Genomic DNA, 16587 nt, shown 5'->3' with positions numbered 1-16587 from the left:
TGCCCTGCTGCCTCTGCCCCTGTCAGCTGTCCCTGCCCTGCTGCCCCTGCCCGCTGCCCTCCCTCACTCACCAGTGTGTGCCGCTTCATGTGCTCACGCCGCGTGAACTTCTTCCCGCAGATCTCGCAGGGGTACGGACGCTCCCCGGTGTGTGACCGCATGTGGCGCTTGAGGATGCACTGGTGCATGGCTGAGAAGCTGCAGTACGGGCACTTGAACTTCTTCCTGATCACCGTGAACTCATTCACTGAAAGACAGAGACCCGCCAGGCATCAGCAGGGCCTGGGATGTGCTGCCCTGCGCCCCACAGACCATGGCTGCCCCCTGCAGCCCAGCAGCCAGGACACCTGTCTCCCACGGCCACCCACCAGGCACTGGCCAGCACTGCAGCAGGCTGGGCTCCCCCGTCTGCAGAGACTGTCCCACACATGGCCTGGGGGGCGGTGGCAGCAAGGCTGAGCCCCACGGAGCTCAGGAGCCCCAGCTCTCATGAGATCTTTCCCTCCAGGCCAAGGGCCCATGGCGCCACTGAGGACAGACCAAGAGCCCCCAGGCCAAAGGCAGGAGGCAAGGGGTGAGGACAGCCAGTGCCTCACACAGCGCCCAGTCCCTGCAGGACCCTCCTTCCAGCCCAGACCCCCTGAGCAGCCGTGGGTAGCAGGCCCTGGGCGTGGTTTCAGATCAGACGCCTCCTGGAGGCACATAAGAAACAAACACTTCAGAGTAACAGGACCCAAAAGAGAACAGGGGAAACGCGGGACGGGAGAGCCACTCAAAGCCCTGACCCCTTTCTGCTGCATGCGGGAGAAGCAGCCAGACCCACTTAATCAAGTTCTTCCCCCACAACCCTGAGACCCAACGTCACTCAGCAGCAGGAACTCCACACCATCTCCATGGTGCGTGCCCTGGGGCCAGCCTCAAAAACCTGGGGGACCCCCAGCACCCCAAATGTCGTTATGCTACTCAGGCCCAGATATGGGCACATCAGACCTGGGCACAGGCCAGTGGGAGAGTCTGGAGCAGCCACGTCCTTGGCACCCCCAAGAAACCCACCTGAACCCCGTGAGCGCACGCACCGAGGGATCTCGGGGTACTCGCCGCTGTGCAGGACGAGGGCCTCTTCCCCTTCACATACGTGACCACTTTCAATGGCAGGAGTTTTAACTACACAACGCACCATAATTCATTAAACAGGCAGTGCCGGTGAACACTTGTTTCTACGTTTTCACCTTGTCAACAACACTTCGGTGAGGCTCCCACAGCTGGGCCTGTGCAGCCCTCTGCCACCTCCTGGAGACAAGCTCTGAGAAGGGGAATATGCGCCACCGTGCTGATCGCAGCCCCCACTTGCCATGCCGAGGGTCCATGGAGGCCCTGGGGCTCCAGGGGACAGGCACAGCCCCACGGCTAGGATCTTCCAAAAGGCAGGTGTACAGGAAACTCAGCATCTGCTAGGAGCACTCACTTTGTGAAACTGGAGCATGTCTGTGTGGCCAAGACACGGAAAACCCAAGAGGCTGAGCCTGGCGCAGCAGCGCCTCTGAGCAGCTGGCTGCGTTCCGCGCACGTCCCACCGCACGCTGCCCCAGCGGCTGCGGAGGATGAAAACCCAGGCTCTTCCTGGCCTCTCTCCGACAGCCGCACGGTGTCCCTGGCTCTCCTGGGAGTCAGGCATGGGAGGTTTCTCCTTCCCAACACACCGCCCCCCACCACCCTCTCACCCTGATGGCGCCTGTTCTCGAATTATCACACCCAGCAGCACAAACGCTCCACATGTTCTAGGCTGGAAAAGGAGAGCAAGGAAATGAGCTTTTTGATTATTTTATTTAAAACAACTTTTTCTTTTTTTTTTTTTTTAAAGATGGGGTCTTGCTATGTTGCCCAGGCTGGAGTGTGGAGTGCAGTGGCTATTCACAGGCGCGATCCCACTACTGATCAGCACAGGAGTTTTGACCTGCTCCGTTTCCAACCTGGGCCTGTTCACCTGCTGGTCCCCTGCTCCCGGGAGGTCACCATATTGATGCCAAACTTAGTGCGGACACCTGATCAGCATAGCGCACTACAGCCCAAAGCTCCGGGGCTCAAGCGATCCTCCCACCTCAGCCTCCCGAGTAGCTGGGACTACAGGCAGGTGCCACTGCACCCGGCTATTTTTGTTTCTTTTTTCTTTTTTTAAGACGGGGTTTCACCACATTGGTCAGGCTGGTCTCAAACTCCTAACCTCAGGTGATCCACCTGCCTCAGCCTCCCAAAATGCTGGGATTACAGGCGTGAGCCACTGCGCCCGGCTGTTTTTGTTTCTTAAACAAGATGAGAAAGCCGGGCGCAGTGGCTCAAGCCTGTAATCCTAGCACTTTGGGAGGCAAAGGTGGGTGGATCACCTGAGGTCAGGAGTTCAAGACCAGCCTGGCCATCATGGTGAAACCCCATCTTTAAAAAAAAACAAAAAACAAGATGAGGTCTTGCCATGTTGGCCAGGCTGGTCTTGAACTCCTGGGCTTAAGCGTTCCTTCCACCTTGGCCTCTAAGAGTGCTGGGATTAGTCATGAGCCACTGTCCCTGGCCCAAAACAACACTTTTGAGAATATGTTCATTCACGGTTTCTATTCTTCTTATACAAACCTGAAAATTAAAATCCTGAATTATCCTTTATTTTAGCCGTTTCTATTTAATAATTCAGACCTACATGTTAAATAAATGTTTATCTCTGTATAGAAACGCTGTGCTTTTTCCGTAGAAAGACAACACAGAACGGACACGAGCAGGACTCAGCGTTATGTCCCCGTCAGAATATGGACCACGCAGACGGCAGAGCCAAGCTGCAGACCGTCCCCTTACATCCTGCACTGTCTGGAGCTGCCTGCGATGCACGTCAGCTTTTTCTTTTTTCTTTTTTTTTTTTTTTTTTTTTTTGAGACGGAGTTTTGCTCTTGTTAACCAGGCTGGAGTGCAATGGCGCGATCTCGGCTCACCGCAACCTCCGCCTCCTGGGTTCAGGCAATTCTCCTGCCTCAGCCTCCTGAGTAGCTGGGATTACAGGCACGCGCCACCATGCCCAGCTAATTTTTGTATTTTTAGTAGAGACGGGGTTCCACCATGTTGACCAGGATGGTCTCGATCTCTTGACCTTGTGATCCACCCGCCTCGGCCTCCCAAAATGCTGGGATTACAGGCATGAGCCACCACGCCCGGCCCTAGCTTTTTCTTAATGCTCTATTTTCCTGCCACCCCGCCCCCAACAACCTGGGAGACTCAGAACAACCCAGATCCACTCTCTTGCAGCCCTGGAGGCCAGAGGTCGGACATCAAGGTGTCAGCACGGCCTTGCTCTCCCCAGTGACTCCAGGGAGTGTCCCTCCAACCTCAGCCCCCAGTGGTTCCAGCTGTCTCTTGGCTTGTGGCCACACTGCTCCAGTCTCTGACACCATCTGTGTGGCCTCTTCTGTCTGTGTCTCTTTCTCTTCTGTCTCTTAGAAGGACACCTGTGATTGGACTTAGGGCCCATCTGGCCAATACAGGAGGGCCTCATTTTGAGATCCTTCATCATATCTGCGAGGCCCTTTTCCCAAATGGTCACATTCACAAGCTCTGAGGATCCGGACTTTTTGAGGGATGTTCACTACTCAACCCACTACATTTGAGTGACAGTACTGTGATTGTTGAGGGAATTTCATTGGCTGTCATTACTAAAATAATTTCTTACTGGAAACAACATCTTGCATGATTTACTTGTGATTTACAGTCTATATATCTCAGAAAAAAATTAACATCGGCCGGGCGTGGTGTCTCACGCCTGTAATCCAAGCACTTTGGAGGCCAAGGCGGGCGGATCACCTGAGGTCGGGAGTTGAAGACCAGCCCAACCAGCATGGTGAAACCCCGTCTTTAAAAAAAAAAAAGAAAGAAAGAAAAATAAAAAAATTAACATCACATAGTTTCATTCTCATAAACACTAGCAAGGCCTTAAAATCCATTTGGTAATAGTAATTAAATGAAAAAGCATAAAGATCATTCTATGGAAACAGGCACTCTACCGGTCTGTCCTGAAAACAGAACCCTTTGTCAGGAATCAAGTGTTCTCACAAGGAAAAGGCCGACTTCCAAAAGAATAATTGAGAAGCAGTGCCATAAAGGGTGGCACGGATTCCCTAAAATGGGACATTCGACGTGGTACAGAACTGTGTCTGTGAAAACGCTGCGGCCATTCGTGCCAGGCTGCAGGCCTCCCGAAGCTCAAGGAAGAGCAGAGGTCTCTGGCCTCCCTGCGCCACGCCAAGGCGGCTGCACTTGGCCCTTCCTCTGCCCCTCACAGCACGCTTCCCGCTGCAGGAGAATCCGACGTGTCCTAAATAGCCACTGTACCAGGGAACAGTCCAGAACCTTTTCATGATAGTGTCAAAGACTGCAAGAAACCAGCAGGGACCCAAATGGACTGGTAGGTTGGCTTCAAGCCGTCAGAGAGGGGACAAGGCACCTTCAGAAGGGCCCAAGTCTGCTGCTTCCTGAGTCTTCATCACACAACCGTCTGGATATTGGTCTGGATATAATTTTCTTTTCTTTTTTCTTTTTTTTTCTTTTATGAGACAAAGCTTCCCTCTTGTTGCTCACGCTGGAGTGCAATGGCGTGATCTTGGCTCACTGCAACCTCTGCCTCCTGGGTTCAAGCAATTATCCTGCCTCAACCTCCTGAGTAGCTGGGATTACAGGTGCACCACCACTCCCAGCTAATTTTGTATTTTTAGTAGAGACGAGGTTATGCCATGTTGGCCAGGCTGGTCTCAAACTCCTGACCTCAGGTGATCCACCCACCTCAGCCTCCCAAAGTGCTGGGATCACAGGCGTGAGCCACTGCAACCAGCCAAGATTCATTTTTTTCCTCCATGTTAATGGCCAGTCACTCAGCACCACATATTGAAAAAACCATCTGTCCCACACCCAGGTGCAGAGGCGGCTTTGTGACCCCCTGAGGTGGCTTTGTGACCACCTGTCCCACACTGAGGTGGCTTTGTGACCACGTGTCCCTCACCGAGGCGGCTTTGTGACCACGTGTCCCTCACCGAGGCGGCTTTGTGACCACCTGTCCCTCACCGAGGCGGCTTTGTGACCACCTGTCCCTCACCGAGGCGGCTTTGTGACCACCTGTCCCTCACCGAGGCGGCTTTGTGACCACGTGTCCCTCACCGAGGCGGCTTTGTGACCACCTGTCCCACACTGAGGCGGCTTTGTGACCACCTGTCCCTCACTGAGGCGGCTTTGTGACCACCTGTCCCACACTGAGGCGGCTTTGTGACCACGTGTCCCTCAATGAGGCGACTTTGTGACCACGTGTCCCTCACTGAGGCGGCTTTGTGACCACGTGTCCCTCACTGAGGCGGCTTTGTGACCACCTGTCCCACACTGAGGCGGCTTTGTGACCACGTGTCCCTCAATGAGGCGGCTTTGTGACCACGTGTCCCTCAATGAGGCGGCTTTGTGACCACCTGTCCCACACTGAGGTGGCTTTGTGGTCGCCTGGTGGCCATGCACATCAGTCCGCCTGTCTACCCTCATCAACACCACAGCGGCTCCATTACGGCAGCACTAAAGCCTGGATAGCTGCACAGCTCAGCCCTCCAGCTTCTCCTTCCTTTCCAAGGTCACCTCGTATGAACCCTGCCTTTTACTTCCTGTTTTCTGATTCGCTGACATCTGGGGTCTCAATGACCCTGGAGGACCTTCCCCTCCCAGTGCCTAAGATAACAAATAACACACCTTCAAGTGCACCTTCCACATGTAAACCAACCCATCCAGAGCTCACACTCCCCCCACCTCATCCACCAGGTTCTCACACTACGTACAGTCAGTTGTCTCCCAGCCCCTCTGCCCCAGAGCCTACTGAAATTATTCAAATCACACAATCCTAAACAAACTTACCCTGCCTCCTCCATTCCTCCCCACAGAAACCAAACAAAGCTCCAGCCTGGCCGGGTGCAGTGGCTCACGCCTGTATCCCAGCACTTTGGGAGGCCGAGGCAGGTGATTGAGGTCAACAGATCGAGACCATCCTGGCCAACATGGTGAAACCCTGTCTTTACTAAAAATACAAAAATTAGCTGAGGGTGGTGGCACATGCCTATAATCCCAGCTACTTGGGAGGCTGAGGCAGGAGAATTACTTTTTTTTTTTAAATAAGAGATGGGGTTTCACCATATTGGTCAGACTGGTTTCGAACTCCTGACCTCAGGTGATCCACCTGCCTCAGCCTCCCAAAGTGCTGGGATTACAGGTGTGAGCCACTGCACCCAGCAGGAGAATTGCTTGAACCTGGGATCAGGTTGCAGTGAGCCAAGATCACGCCACTGCACTCCAGCCTGGTGGCACAGCAATACTCTGTCTCTAAGATAAAGTAAAATAAAGCTGCAGCCTGCATTTCCCTCTCTCCCTCTGCCTCCTGACAGACCCTGGTGCTTCCCCATGTAGTTCTGCACGGAATGGTGTGCCTCTTATTTCTAGAAATCAGTGAGTATAACAAATTTCTTCCTTTTATGATAGTTATTTCTGTGTGTGTACTACCATACCTGGTTAACACAAATCTCCAGGGCCCTTAAATCACTATCCTAGATCCTTCACATTTCCAAACATATTTAGGAGTTAGTCAATTTGCACACACGCGCACGCGCACACGTGTATACACACACACACACACACACACACACACACACCCCTCTGCTGGGATTTTAACAGGAACTGGGCTGATCCAATAATATATCAACGTAGGGAGATTCACATCTTAACAATAGTGAGTCTTCTTTTCCATGAACATAGTATACTCCTGCATTTATTTATATCTTCTTTAATTTCTCCCAGCAATACCTTATAGTTTTCTGTGTCGAGGTCTTGCATATTTTTTGTTTGATTTATTCCTAGGCATTTGATGTCCTATAAAATGAAACTCTGTTATTCATAGAAATAGAGTTGACTTTTCTATATTGACTTTAGTACATTGACTCTAAATCCAGGATATTTGGTAAATTCTCCTGTTAAAATCAAACGGTTTCTAGATTCTTCTAAATTTCCTATATGCATAATCATGTCACCCACAAATAATGACACTTTTACGTATTCCTTTCCATTCATTTCTTGTTCTTTTTTTCTTTCGTAAAGACAGGGTCTTGCCATGTTGCCCAGGCTGGTCTTGAACTCCTGGACTCAAGTGATCCACCTGCCTCAGCCTTCCAAAGTGCTGAGATTACAGGGAAGAGCTACAATGCCTAGTCCTTTTCATTTCGTCACTGTATTGCACAGTTTGGGACAAGAGGTGGGGCTCGGGGAGGAGGCAGGAAAGGGAGGTTCCCAACACAAACCCTAGGAATGCAAGAGCTCTCAGGTGCAGCCCTGCACAATGAACCTCGGCCAGGATCTCCAGCCAATTCTGAATACAGGTGGTAACGCTGGGCACATGCGTATTCTTCCCATACTCAGATGCAAAGTCATCATGATTTCACCATTAACCATGAGGTTAACTTATTTTTTGTAAATAATTTTTATCAGGTTCAAAACATTTCTTTATACTCCAGATCTGCTAATTTTTATCATGAATGCTACTGAATTTTATCAAAAGTGTTTTCTGCTTTTATTGAGGTGATCACAGCAGGTTTTCTCCTTTATTCTGCTAATGCAGTGAGTTACATACATTGATTTCCAAACATTTACTTAATCCTGAGTTCCTGGGATAAGACTGCCCGACCATGTGGTATGGTTCTTCTATATCACTGGATTCCATCTGCTGGTATTTCATAGTTATGCAACTGTGCTGAGTGATAATTTCTTTTTCTTTTTCTTTTAAGATAGAGTCTCGCTCTGTCACCAGGCTGGAGTGCAGCAGTGCAGTCTCGGCTCACTGCAACCTCTGCCTTCTGGTTTAAGTGATTCTCCTGCCTCAGCCTCCCGAGTAGCTGGGACTACAGGTGCACACCAACACGCCCAGCTAATTTTTTTATTTTTAGTAGAGATGTGGTTTCACCATGTTGGCCAGGATGGTCTCGATCTCTTGACCTTGTGATCCACTCACCTTGGCCTCCCAAAGTGTTGGGATTACAGGCGTAAGCCACCACGCCCAGCCTAATTTCCTTTCTTGTAATGCCACATCAGGCTCTGGGATCAAGACTATGCCAGTTCAGACAGGCTGGAGAGTGCCCTATTTTCTAGTCTTTGGAAGATGTGTGTAATGTTGGCATTATTTTCTTCCACTAAATTTGAAAGAATTCACTAGTGAGGCCACTGGGCGCTGAGCTTTCTCTGTGGGAAGGTTTTAAAGTTATTAATTCAATTTTCTCAGCAGATCATAAAACTATGGAGCTCTTCTTGTTTGCTTCAGTTTTGATAAATTCTGGTTTTCAAGTAATTTTCTCATTTCCTCCAATTTGTCAAATGTGTTAGCATAAAGTTGTGTATGATAATCTTATCTATCCAGGCTGGGCTTGGGAGGCCCAGGTAGGTGGATCACAAGGTCAGGAGATCAAGACCAGCCTGGCTAACATGGTAAGACCCCATCTCTACTAAAAATACAAAAAAAAAAAATAGCTGGGCGTTGTGGTGGGTGCCTGTAATCTCAGCTACTTGGGAGGCTGAGGCAGAAGAATCGCTTGAACCTGGAAGCTGAAGGTTTCGGTGAGCCGAGATCATGCCACTGCACTCCAGCCTGGGTGACAGAGTGAGACTCTATCTCAAAAAAATAAAAAAATCGTATCTATCCAATATCTATTGATCAGTTTTAATAGGAGTTTTATCAGTTTTATTAATCTTTTCAACAAAAGGCTTTGGGCATTGTTCATCTTCCGGTTTTGGGTTTGTGTGGGAGGAATGTCTCGTAAATGCCGAAGCAGGAGACCGAAGCCTCAGCCAGAATCCAGTGAGGACTAAGTATCATGAGTGATTAGATACTAGTCTCACTGAATATTCAGCCCTGATTAAAGCCTTCTTGTACTTTATGCATAATTTCCTAGAAACTTCAGGGTGCTGTGGTCAGAGACTGATAAAGGATGCGATGGGATGTGGCCACGGCAAGACTATTACAACCCAGTGGTGATGAGCAGAGATGACCAAGCCCTTGATCACGCCCGCATCAGGGTTGCTGGAGGGCATCTGGGGAAGCACCCACCACTCAGCAGACTTGTCCTTGGGCAAGTTGGAGAAAACTCCACTCCCCCGTGCTCTTGTGGAAAAACTGCTATCAGTCAGCCCAACCCGCAGCCACCTGGGGGCTTAATGTCTCTGTGTGCTGTGCTGTATTAGTTACAATCTGTGTCCACTTTCACTCCCTGCTTCTGCACCTGGTTCCTCTTTTGAAGACAGTGAGAAGCAGCTAATTCCTGAAGCCTTGGTTCTTACTTGACAGGCATAACATTAACGTGCTGGTGCATCCGCTGCCCCTGCTTTGGCTGCTTGCAAGCCCCGGGCCCCTGCTCCTTAGACACGTGATTTGCTTGACCCTATCAGTAACTGTGGAGGACTGAGCCTACTTACCCTGCCCCCCTGTCTTGTACCTAATAAAAGTCAGAGTGTCCAGGCACTCGGGCCCCTACGGGTCTCCGCGTACTAGGTGGTAGAGGGCCCCTGGGCCCAACACACTTTCTCTTGATCTCAGTGTATCGTGTCCTTATTTCTAGTCTCTCATCTCTGCACCCGTAGGGAACACCCACCAGACCCAGTAGGGCTGGAACCTACAGCTTTGCCCAGGCTGGAATGCAGTGGTTAAATCACAGCTCACTGTAACCATCCACTCCGTGGCCTCAAGTCATCCTCTCACCCTAACCTCCCAAAGTGCTGGGATTACAGGTGTGCACCACCATGCCCAGTTGCACTGTTCATTCTTGTATGTCTGCTTTCTCCTTCATAATAGCCATTTTTTTTTTTTTTAGATGGAGTCTCGCTGTGTCACCCAGGCTGCAGTGCAGTAGTGCACTATCGGCTCACTGCAACCTCCGCCTCCAAGGTTCAAGCAAGCAGGTGGGATTAGAGGTGCATGCCACCATGCCCAGCTGCTTTTTTTTGTATTTTTAGTAGAGACTGGCTGGTCTCGAACTCCTGACCTCATGATCCACCTGCCTAGGCCTCCCAAAGTGCTGGGATTACAGGCATAAGCCACCGCGCCCAGCTGCTATTTTTTTTTTTTTAATTTTTTTTTTTAGATGGAGTCTCCCTCTGTCGTCCAGGCTGGAGTATGGTGGCATGATCTCAGCTCACTGCAACCTCCGCCTCCCAGGTACAGGAGATTCTCCTGCCTCAGCCTCCCAAGTAGCTGGGATTAAAGGCACCCTCCACCATACCTGGTTAATTTTTGTATTTTTAGTAGAGATGGGGTTTTAGCATGTTGGCCAGGTTGGTCTCGAACTCCTGACCTCAGGTGATCCACCTGCATCAGCCTCCCAAAGTGTTAGGATTACAGGCGTGAGTCACCACACCCAGCCTGATATCTATTCTTTATTTCCCTTCTCTTACTTCTTTGGGTTTAATTTGCTATTCTTTTTCTTACTTTTTGACAAATTTAGAACCTTTCTTCTGTCCTAATATGAAACTGGAGCTATAAATTTCCCTTAAATATTGCATCAGATGTGACCTAAAAGTTTTGATACAGCTTTTTTTCATTATCATTCAGTTAAAAATATTTTGGCTGGACGCAGTGGCTCACGTCTGTAATCCCAGTGCTTTGGGAGGCTGAGACAGGGAGACCACAAGGTCAGGAGTTCGAAACTAGCCTGGCCACTATGGTGAAACCCCATTTCTACTAAAAATACAAAAATTAGCCGGCCATGGTGGCATGCACCTCTAGTCCCAACTACTTGGGGGGCTGAGGCAGGAGAATCGCTTGAACCCAGGAGGCTGAGGTTGCAGTGAGCCAAGATCTCGCCACTGCACTCCAGCCTGAGCGACAGAGCAAGATTTTTGTCTCAAAAAAAAAAAAGTATCATTTCCATAGTGACTTATGCTTTGACTCATGGGTTACGTGAAAGTGCACCGATGTGCAAGCACTTGGGATATTCCAGTGTCCTGTTACTGCTTCCTAATTTCAGTTTGCTAAGGTCAAAGAACGTACTCTCTCTGCTTTCAATCCTTTGGTATCTGTTGACCCTGAATTATGGGCCTGACAGGTCTCCTTTGGTGAGTGCTTCCTGCCCATCTGGAACACCCTACACTTGTGTGGTGTAACGTTCAAGCTGGGCTAATTGTGCTGTTATACGCCGGTATCTCTGTGAACACAGATGCAAGATTCAAACGAATTGTTAGCACGTTGAATCCAGTAACACAGGAAAGAAATAGCAGCTTGTGACCAGATGCATTTATTTCCAGGAATTCAAGGTGAATTTAACATTTGAAAGCTGCTCACATCTTCTCTATCCTGATTGAGATTTTGTTTGCTGTTCCATCAGTCACTGAGAGAGAAGTGTTTTAAACCCCCCGATTGCAACTGTGGGCTTGTCTCTTTTCTTATTATCATTGGAGACAGAGTCTCGCTCTGTCAGCCGGGCGGGAGTGCAGCGGCAGGAGCCGGGCGGGAGTGCAGCGGCAGGAGCCGGGCGGGAGTGCAGCGGCAGGATCTTGGCTCACTGCAACCTCCACCCCCTATGTTCAAGCAATGCTCCTGCCTCAGCCTCCCAAGAGCTGGGACTACAGGCGTGCACCACCATGCCCAGCTAATTTTTGTATTTTTAGTAGAGACAGGGTTTCACCATGTTGGCCAGGATGGTCTCGATCTCTTGGCCTCGTGATCTGCTTGCCTTGGCCTCCCAAAGTGCTGGGATTACAGGCGTTGAGACACTGCGCCCATCCTTTTTTTTTTTTTTCTTTCATTTTTAGAGATAGGGTCTTGCTCTGTCACTCAGGCTGGAGTACAGTGGAATAATCATAGCTCACTGCAACCTCAAACTTTTGGGCTCAAGTAATCTGCCTCAGCCTCCCAAGTAGCTTGGATTACAGGTGTGCACTACCACACCCAGCTAATTACTCAACTTGTTTTAGACATGGGGTCTTGCTATGTTGTCCAAGCAGGTATCAAACTCTTAGTCTCAAGAGATCCTCCCACCTCAGGCTCCTCAAGTGCTAGGATTATAGGTGTGAACCACCATGGCCAGTCTGCTTCATCTTTTTCTATCTTTCTGTTTTAAGCCTTTCTGTGTCCTTATCTATAAAGTATGTCATCTATAAACAAAATGCCGCCCAGGCTGGAGTGCAGTGCACAATCATGGCTCACTGCAGCCTCAAATTCCTATCCTCAAGTGATCATCCCACCTTGGCTGCCCAAAGTGCTGGGATTACAGGTATGAGGCACTGCAGCCGGCCAACAATGCTTTTTAAAAACAGGCTGATCGTCTCTTTCATTGGAGTGTTTTGTCCATTTTTAATAGTGTAATTACTGACATGGCTGGTCTAAGGCCATCGTCTTCTTGATTTTTTTTTTTGTCCTTTATGCTTTTTGTTCTTATCCTCTCTTTCTTGCCTTTTTTTTTTTAATATTATTTTTCACGCATTTATTCTCTGATTCTTGCCTTCTTTCAAATTAATCAAGTGTTGTACCAGGCCATTCTATAAAGAAATACCTGAGACTGGATAATTTACGAGAAAAGAGGTTTAATTGGCTCACGGTTCTGCAGGCTGTACAGGAAGCATGGTGGCATCAGCTTCTGGGGGGACCGCAGGGAGCTTTCAATCATGGCAGAAGGCAAAGAGGGAGCAGGCATCTCACGTGGCAGGAGCAGGAGCAAGAGAGAGGGTCCTGGAGCAGGTGCCACATACTCTTAACTGACCAGGTCTTGTGAGGCCTCACCATCACAGGGACGGCGCTGAGGGGATGGAGCCACCAGGCCCCACCTCCGTGACTACAGCCCACAGGTGAACATGAGCTCTGGCTGAGGACATAGATCCACACTGTACCAAGTATTATTCCGTTTCTTCTCCACACTGAGCCTGTGAATCATATGACTTTTACTATTTGTGGGCGTCACTCAAGTGACTGTGAAAGAGCACGGACCACACAGCAGTTAACTCTCATCTATCCCCTCACATGCTAATAGTGCCATATATTTATGTTTAAAAATCCCCAATATTATAACTGTTGCTTTAAACAATGGTTACCCTTTTTTTTAAGAGACAGCCTTGCTCTGTCACCCAGGCTGGAGTGCAGCAGTGTAACCACAGCTCACACAGCCCACTTCCTGGGCTCACGCGATCCTCCCACCTCAGCCTCCCAAGTGGCTGGAACTACAGGCATGAGCCACCATGTCCAGCTAATTAAAAAAAAAAAAATTGGCCGGGCGCGGTGGCTCAAGTCTGTAATCCCAGCACTTTGGGAGGCCAAGGCGGGTGGATCACAAGGTCAAGAGATCAAGACCATCCTGGTCAACATGGTGAAACCCTGTCTCTACTAAAACTACAAAAAATTAGCTGGGCATGGTGGTGCGTGCCTGTAGTCCCAGCTACTCAGGAGGCTGAGGCAGGAGAATTGCCTGAACCCAGGAGGCGGAGGTTGCGGTGAGCCGAGATCGCGCCATTGCACTCCAGCCTGGGTAAAAAGAGCGAAACCCCGCCTCAAAAAAAAAAAAAAAAAAAAATTTATAGGCCAAGTGCAGTGGCTCATGCCTGTAATCCCAGCACTTTGGGAGGCAGAGGCGGGCAAATCACTTGAGGCCAGGAGTTCCAGACCAGCTTGCGCAACATGGCAAAATGTTGTCTCTACTAAAAATACAAAAAAATTAGCCAGACGTGGTGGCATGCACCTGTGATTCCAGCTTCTCGGGAGGCTGAGGCACAAGAATCACTTGAACTCGGGAGGCAGAGGTTGCAGTGAGCTGGGATCACACCACTGCACTCCAGCCAGGGCAACAGAGTGAGACCCTGTCTCAATCAATCAATCAATCAATCAATAAAATAAGTACTTTTTTGGTAGAGATGAGATCTTGCCATATTGGTCTCAAACTCCTGGCCTCTTCCCGCCTTGGCCTCCCACCGTGCTGGGATCACAGGCGTGGCCCCTGCACCCGGCCCCTCTCTGTACTTTTTATTCCTCTCTTCAGTTCTGCACTCCCATCTTGGATACTTTTTCTTTTGCCTAAGGACTTTTTTTTAGTACTTCTTGTCATCTGGCAATGAATCTTCCTGGTTTTGTTTGTATGACAATATGCCCTTAAATTGTGATGAATGTTTTTGCTAGGTATGGAGCTCCAGGTTGGCAACTTTCTCCTTCCAGCACTTCGAAGATGTCATTCCTTGTCTTCTAGCATCTATCATTTCTGGGAAAGTCAGAAGCTACACAAGGGAAGTCAGCCATCAGTTCTGTTGTTCTTCTGAAAGTGAAGCATGTTTTCTCTGGCTGCTTTTAAGATGCTTCTTTTTGTTTTCCGTTTTTGACAGTTGGACTAGAATGTGCCTAGACTGTTTTTTGTTATTTTTTGTTTGGTATCCATTCTGCTTAAGGCTCACGGAGCTTCCCGAATCTGTGGGTTGATGTCTTTCATCAGTTTTGGGAACCTCTCAGCTACAACCTCTTTGGCCATGCTTCCGTTCTGTTTCCTCTCCCTTCCTCTTCTGGGACTCCAGTTACACATACATTAAACATTTTGACTGTGTTCCACACGTCTCTTTGCTTTCTTCCTCATTCTTTTAAAATTTCCTCTAAGCCTTGGCATGAGTATTTTTCAGGGGCCAGTTTCCCAGTTTGCTCACCCTACCGTCTGTTGTGTCCACACTACTTTTAGACTCTGCAAATAATTCTTAATTTCAGAGGTTGTATTTTCAGTTCCAAAATTTCCACCTTTTTTGTTTTTTAGACAGTCTTGCTCTGTCAGCCAAGCTGGAGTGCAGTGGCACGATCTCAACTCACTGCATCCTCTACTTCCCGGGTTCAAGCGATTCTTCTACCTCAGCCTCCCTAGTAACTGGGATCACAGGCACCCACCACCACACGCAGCTAATTTTTGTATTTTTAGTATAAATGGGGTTTCACCATGTTGGCCAGGCTGATCTTGAAATGACCTCAGGTGATCTGCTCACTCGGCCTCCCAAAGTGCTGGGATTACAGGTGTGAGCCACCTCACCCAGCCTACTTCTCTTTTATCACATTCAAATTCTCTTGAAAGTCTCCCATCTTTTAATCTCTTATCCATCATCTCCTTAATTTTCTGGCTTATGTTGGTTATAGATAGCTTCAACTCCCTACCTTGAATTGCAATATCTGTTTTTCCTGGTTGGTTTCAGTCACTTGGCTGTCGTAGTTAACCCATGCTGTAATGCCCTACTAGATGCTAGATGTGGCAAATGAGAGGAGGAGGGCCACACTTAGACTCTGGCATCTCCTCCCAAAGACACTTCAGTTGGTGTTTTATAAAAGTGGTTGTTTCACTTCCGTCTCTGATAAGTAGATGCCGGAGAATTCCTTTGATCCTGTGAAGGCTTCATTTTAGCCTTTAGGGCTGGTCTGATTCTGTTTTTGGTTTTACTTCTGGGGAATGAGTTGAGGGCAGGAAGCAAGTAAGCTTCAGGACATCGTCCCTGTGGAGTCTCACCTGAAAGTCTGGACGTTTCCCGGACCCCTCCACCTCACTGGGATTTGGTATGCAGCCTGCATCTTCACGTGCATGACTGCGGAGTGATGCAGCCTCCCTCCCAGCTCTGTTCTGCTTTGGTTCTTGCAGCGTTGCTCTGTGTGTGCGCGCGCGCATGCATGTGTATCTTAGAGGCTTGGGGTGGGGGGCAGTTGTATGCAGAGTCTGGGGTCCTTCTGTTTCTTGCTTTTTGGGATTCCACCCCTCAAGTCCTGGCTCCTTTGGCTGCCCCTAAGGACAACCTCTGTATCCGTGGCACAAAAGCATGCCGCCTTCCCTCAGGCTCCACTTCCTGCTCTGAAGTTTGGGAAACAGGCTGGCAGCACCGCTGGGTGAAGGGCACTTATCTGTGCTCTCTTCTCTCCAGGATCACAGCGTCATCCCACCTGCACTGGCTCCCCTCCCGGATAGGTTATGTGTGGGAGTTTCTATTCTTTTTTCAGACAAGGTCTCACTCTGTGGTGCAATCATGGGTCACTGCGGCCTTGACCTCCTGGGCTCAAGTGATCCTCCAGCTCAGCCTCCAGGGTAACTGTAGAGATGAGATTTCACCATGTTGCCTGGGCTGGTCTTGAACTCCTGAGCTCAAGTACTCCACTTTCCTCAGCTTCCCAAAGAGCTGGGATCACAAGCATGTGCCACTGCGCCCAGCCTGAAGTCTTAATTTCTACACACACACACACATACTCTCTCTCTCTCTCTCTCTCTCTCTCTCTCTCTCTCTGTTGTAATGACTGGTACCCCTGTCTGTGAGGCTACCCGCTTGCATTCTGTCAAGAAACCCAAAATGAATTTTTTTTTTTTGAGACTGAGTTGCACTCTTGTTGCCCAGGCTGGAGTGAGATGGTGCAATCTCGGCTCACCATAACCTCTGCCTCCTGGGTTCAAGTGATTTTCCTGTCTCAGCCTCCCAGAGTGCTGGGATTACAGACGTGAGCCACTGCACCTGGCCCCCAACATGAATTCTGTAGACATGAATCAAGTTTTGTGGCAGTAAAGGGACCTAAAGAAA

At 49.3% G+C, this 16587-nt stretch overlaps 1 protein-coding gene across 1 annotated transcript in view; it reads right to left on the bottom strand.

Moving 5' to 3' along the window:
• ZBTB46 (zinc finger and BTB domain containing 46) overlaps nucleotides 1-16587 on the bottom strand; it is a 56908-nt gene that overhangs the window by 6118 nt on the left and 34203 nt on the right. Inside the window, 1 exon segment of the mRNA XM_032256979.1 lies at nucleotides 72-247. Within this exon segment, the coding sequence (XP_032112870.1) occupies nucleotides 72-247 (176 nt within the window).

This window comes from Sapajus apella, unplaced genomic scaffold (assembly GCF_009761245.1).
Source record: "Sapajus apella isolate SASKATOON/1434 unplaced genomic scaffold, GSC_monkey_1.0 scaffold96, whole genome shotgun sequence".
Classification (NCBI taxonomy): domain Eukaryota; kingdom Metazoa; phylum Chordata; class Mammalia; order Primates; family Cebidae; genus Sapajus; species Sapajus apella.
The sequence above is the reverse complement of the archived record's forward strand: the minus strand, read 5'-3'. Positions and strand labels throughout refer to the sequence as shown.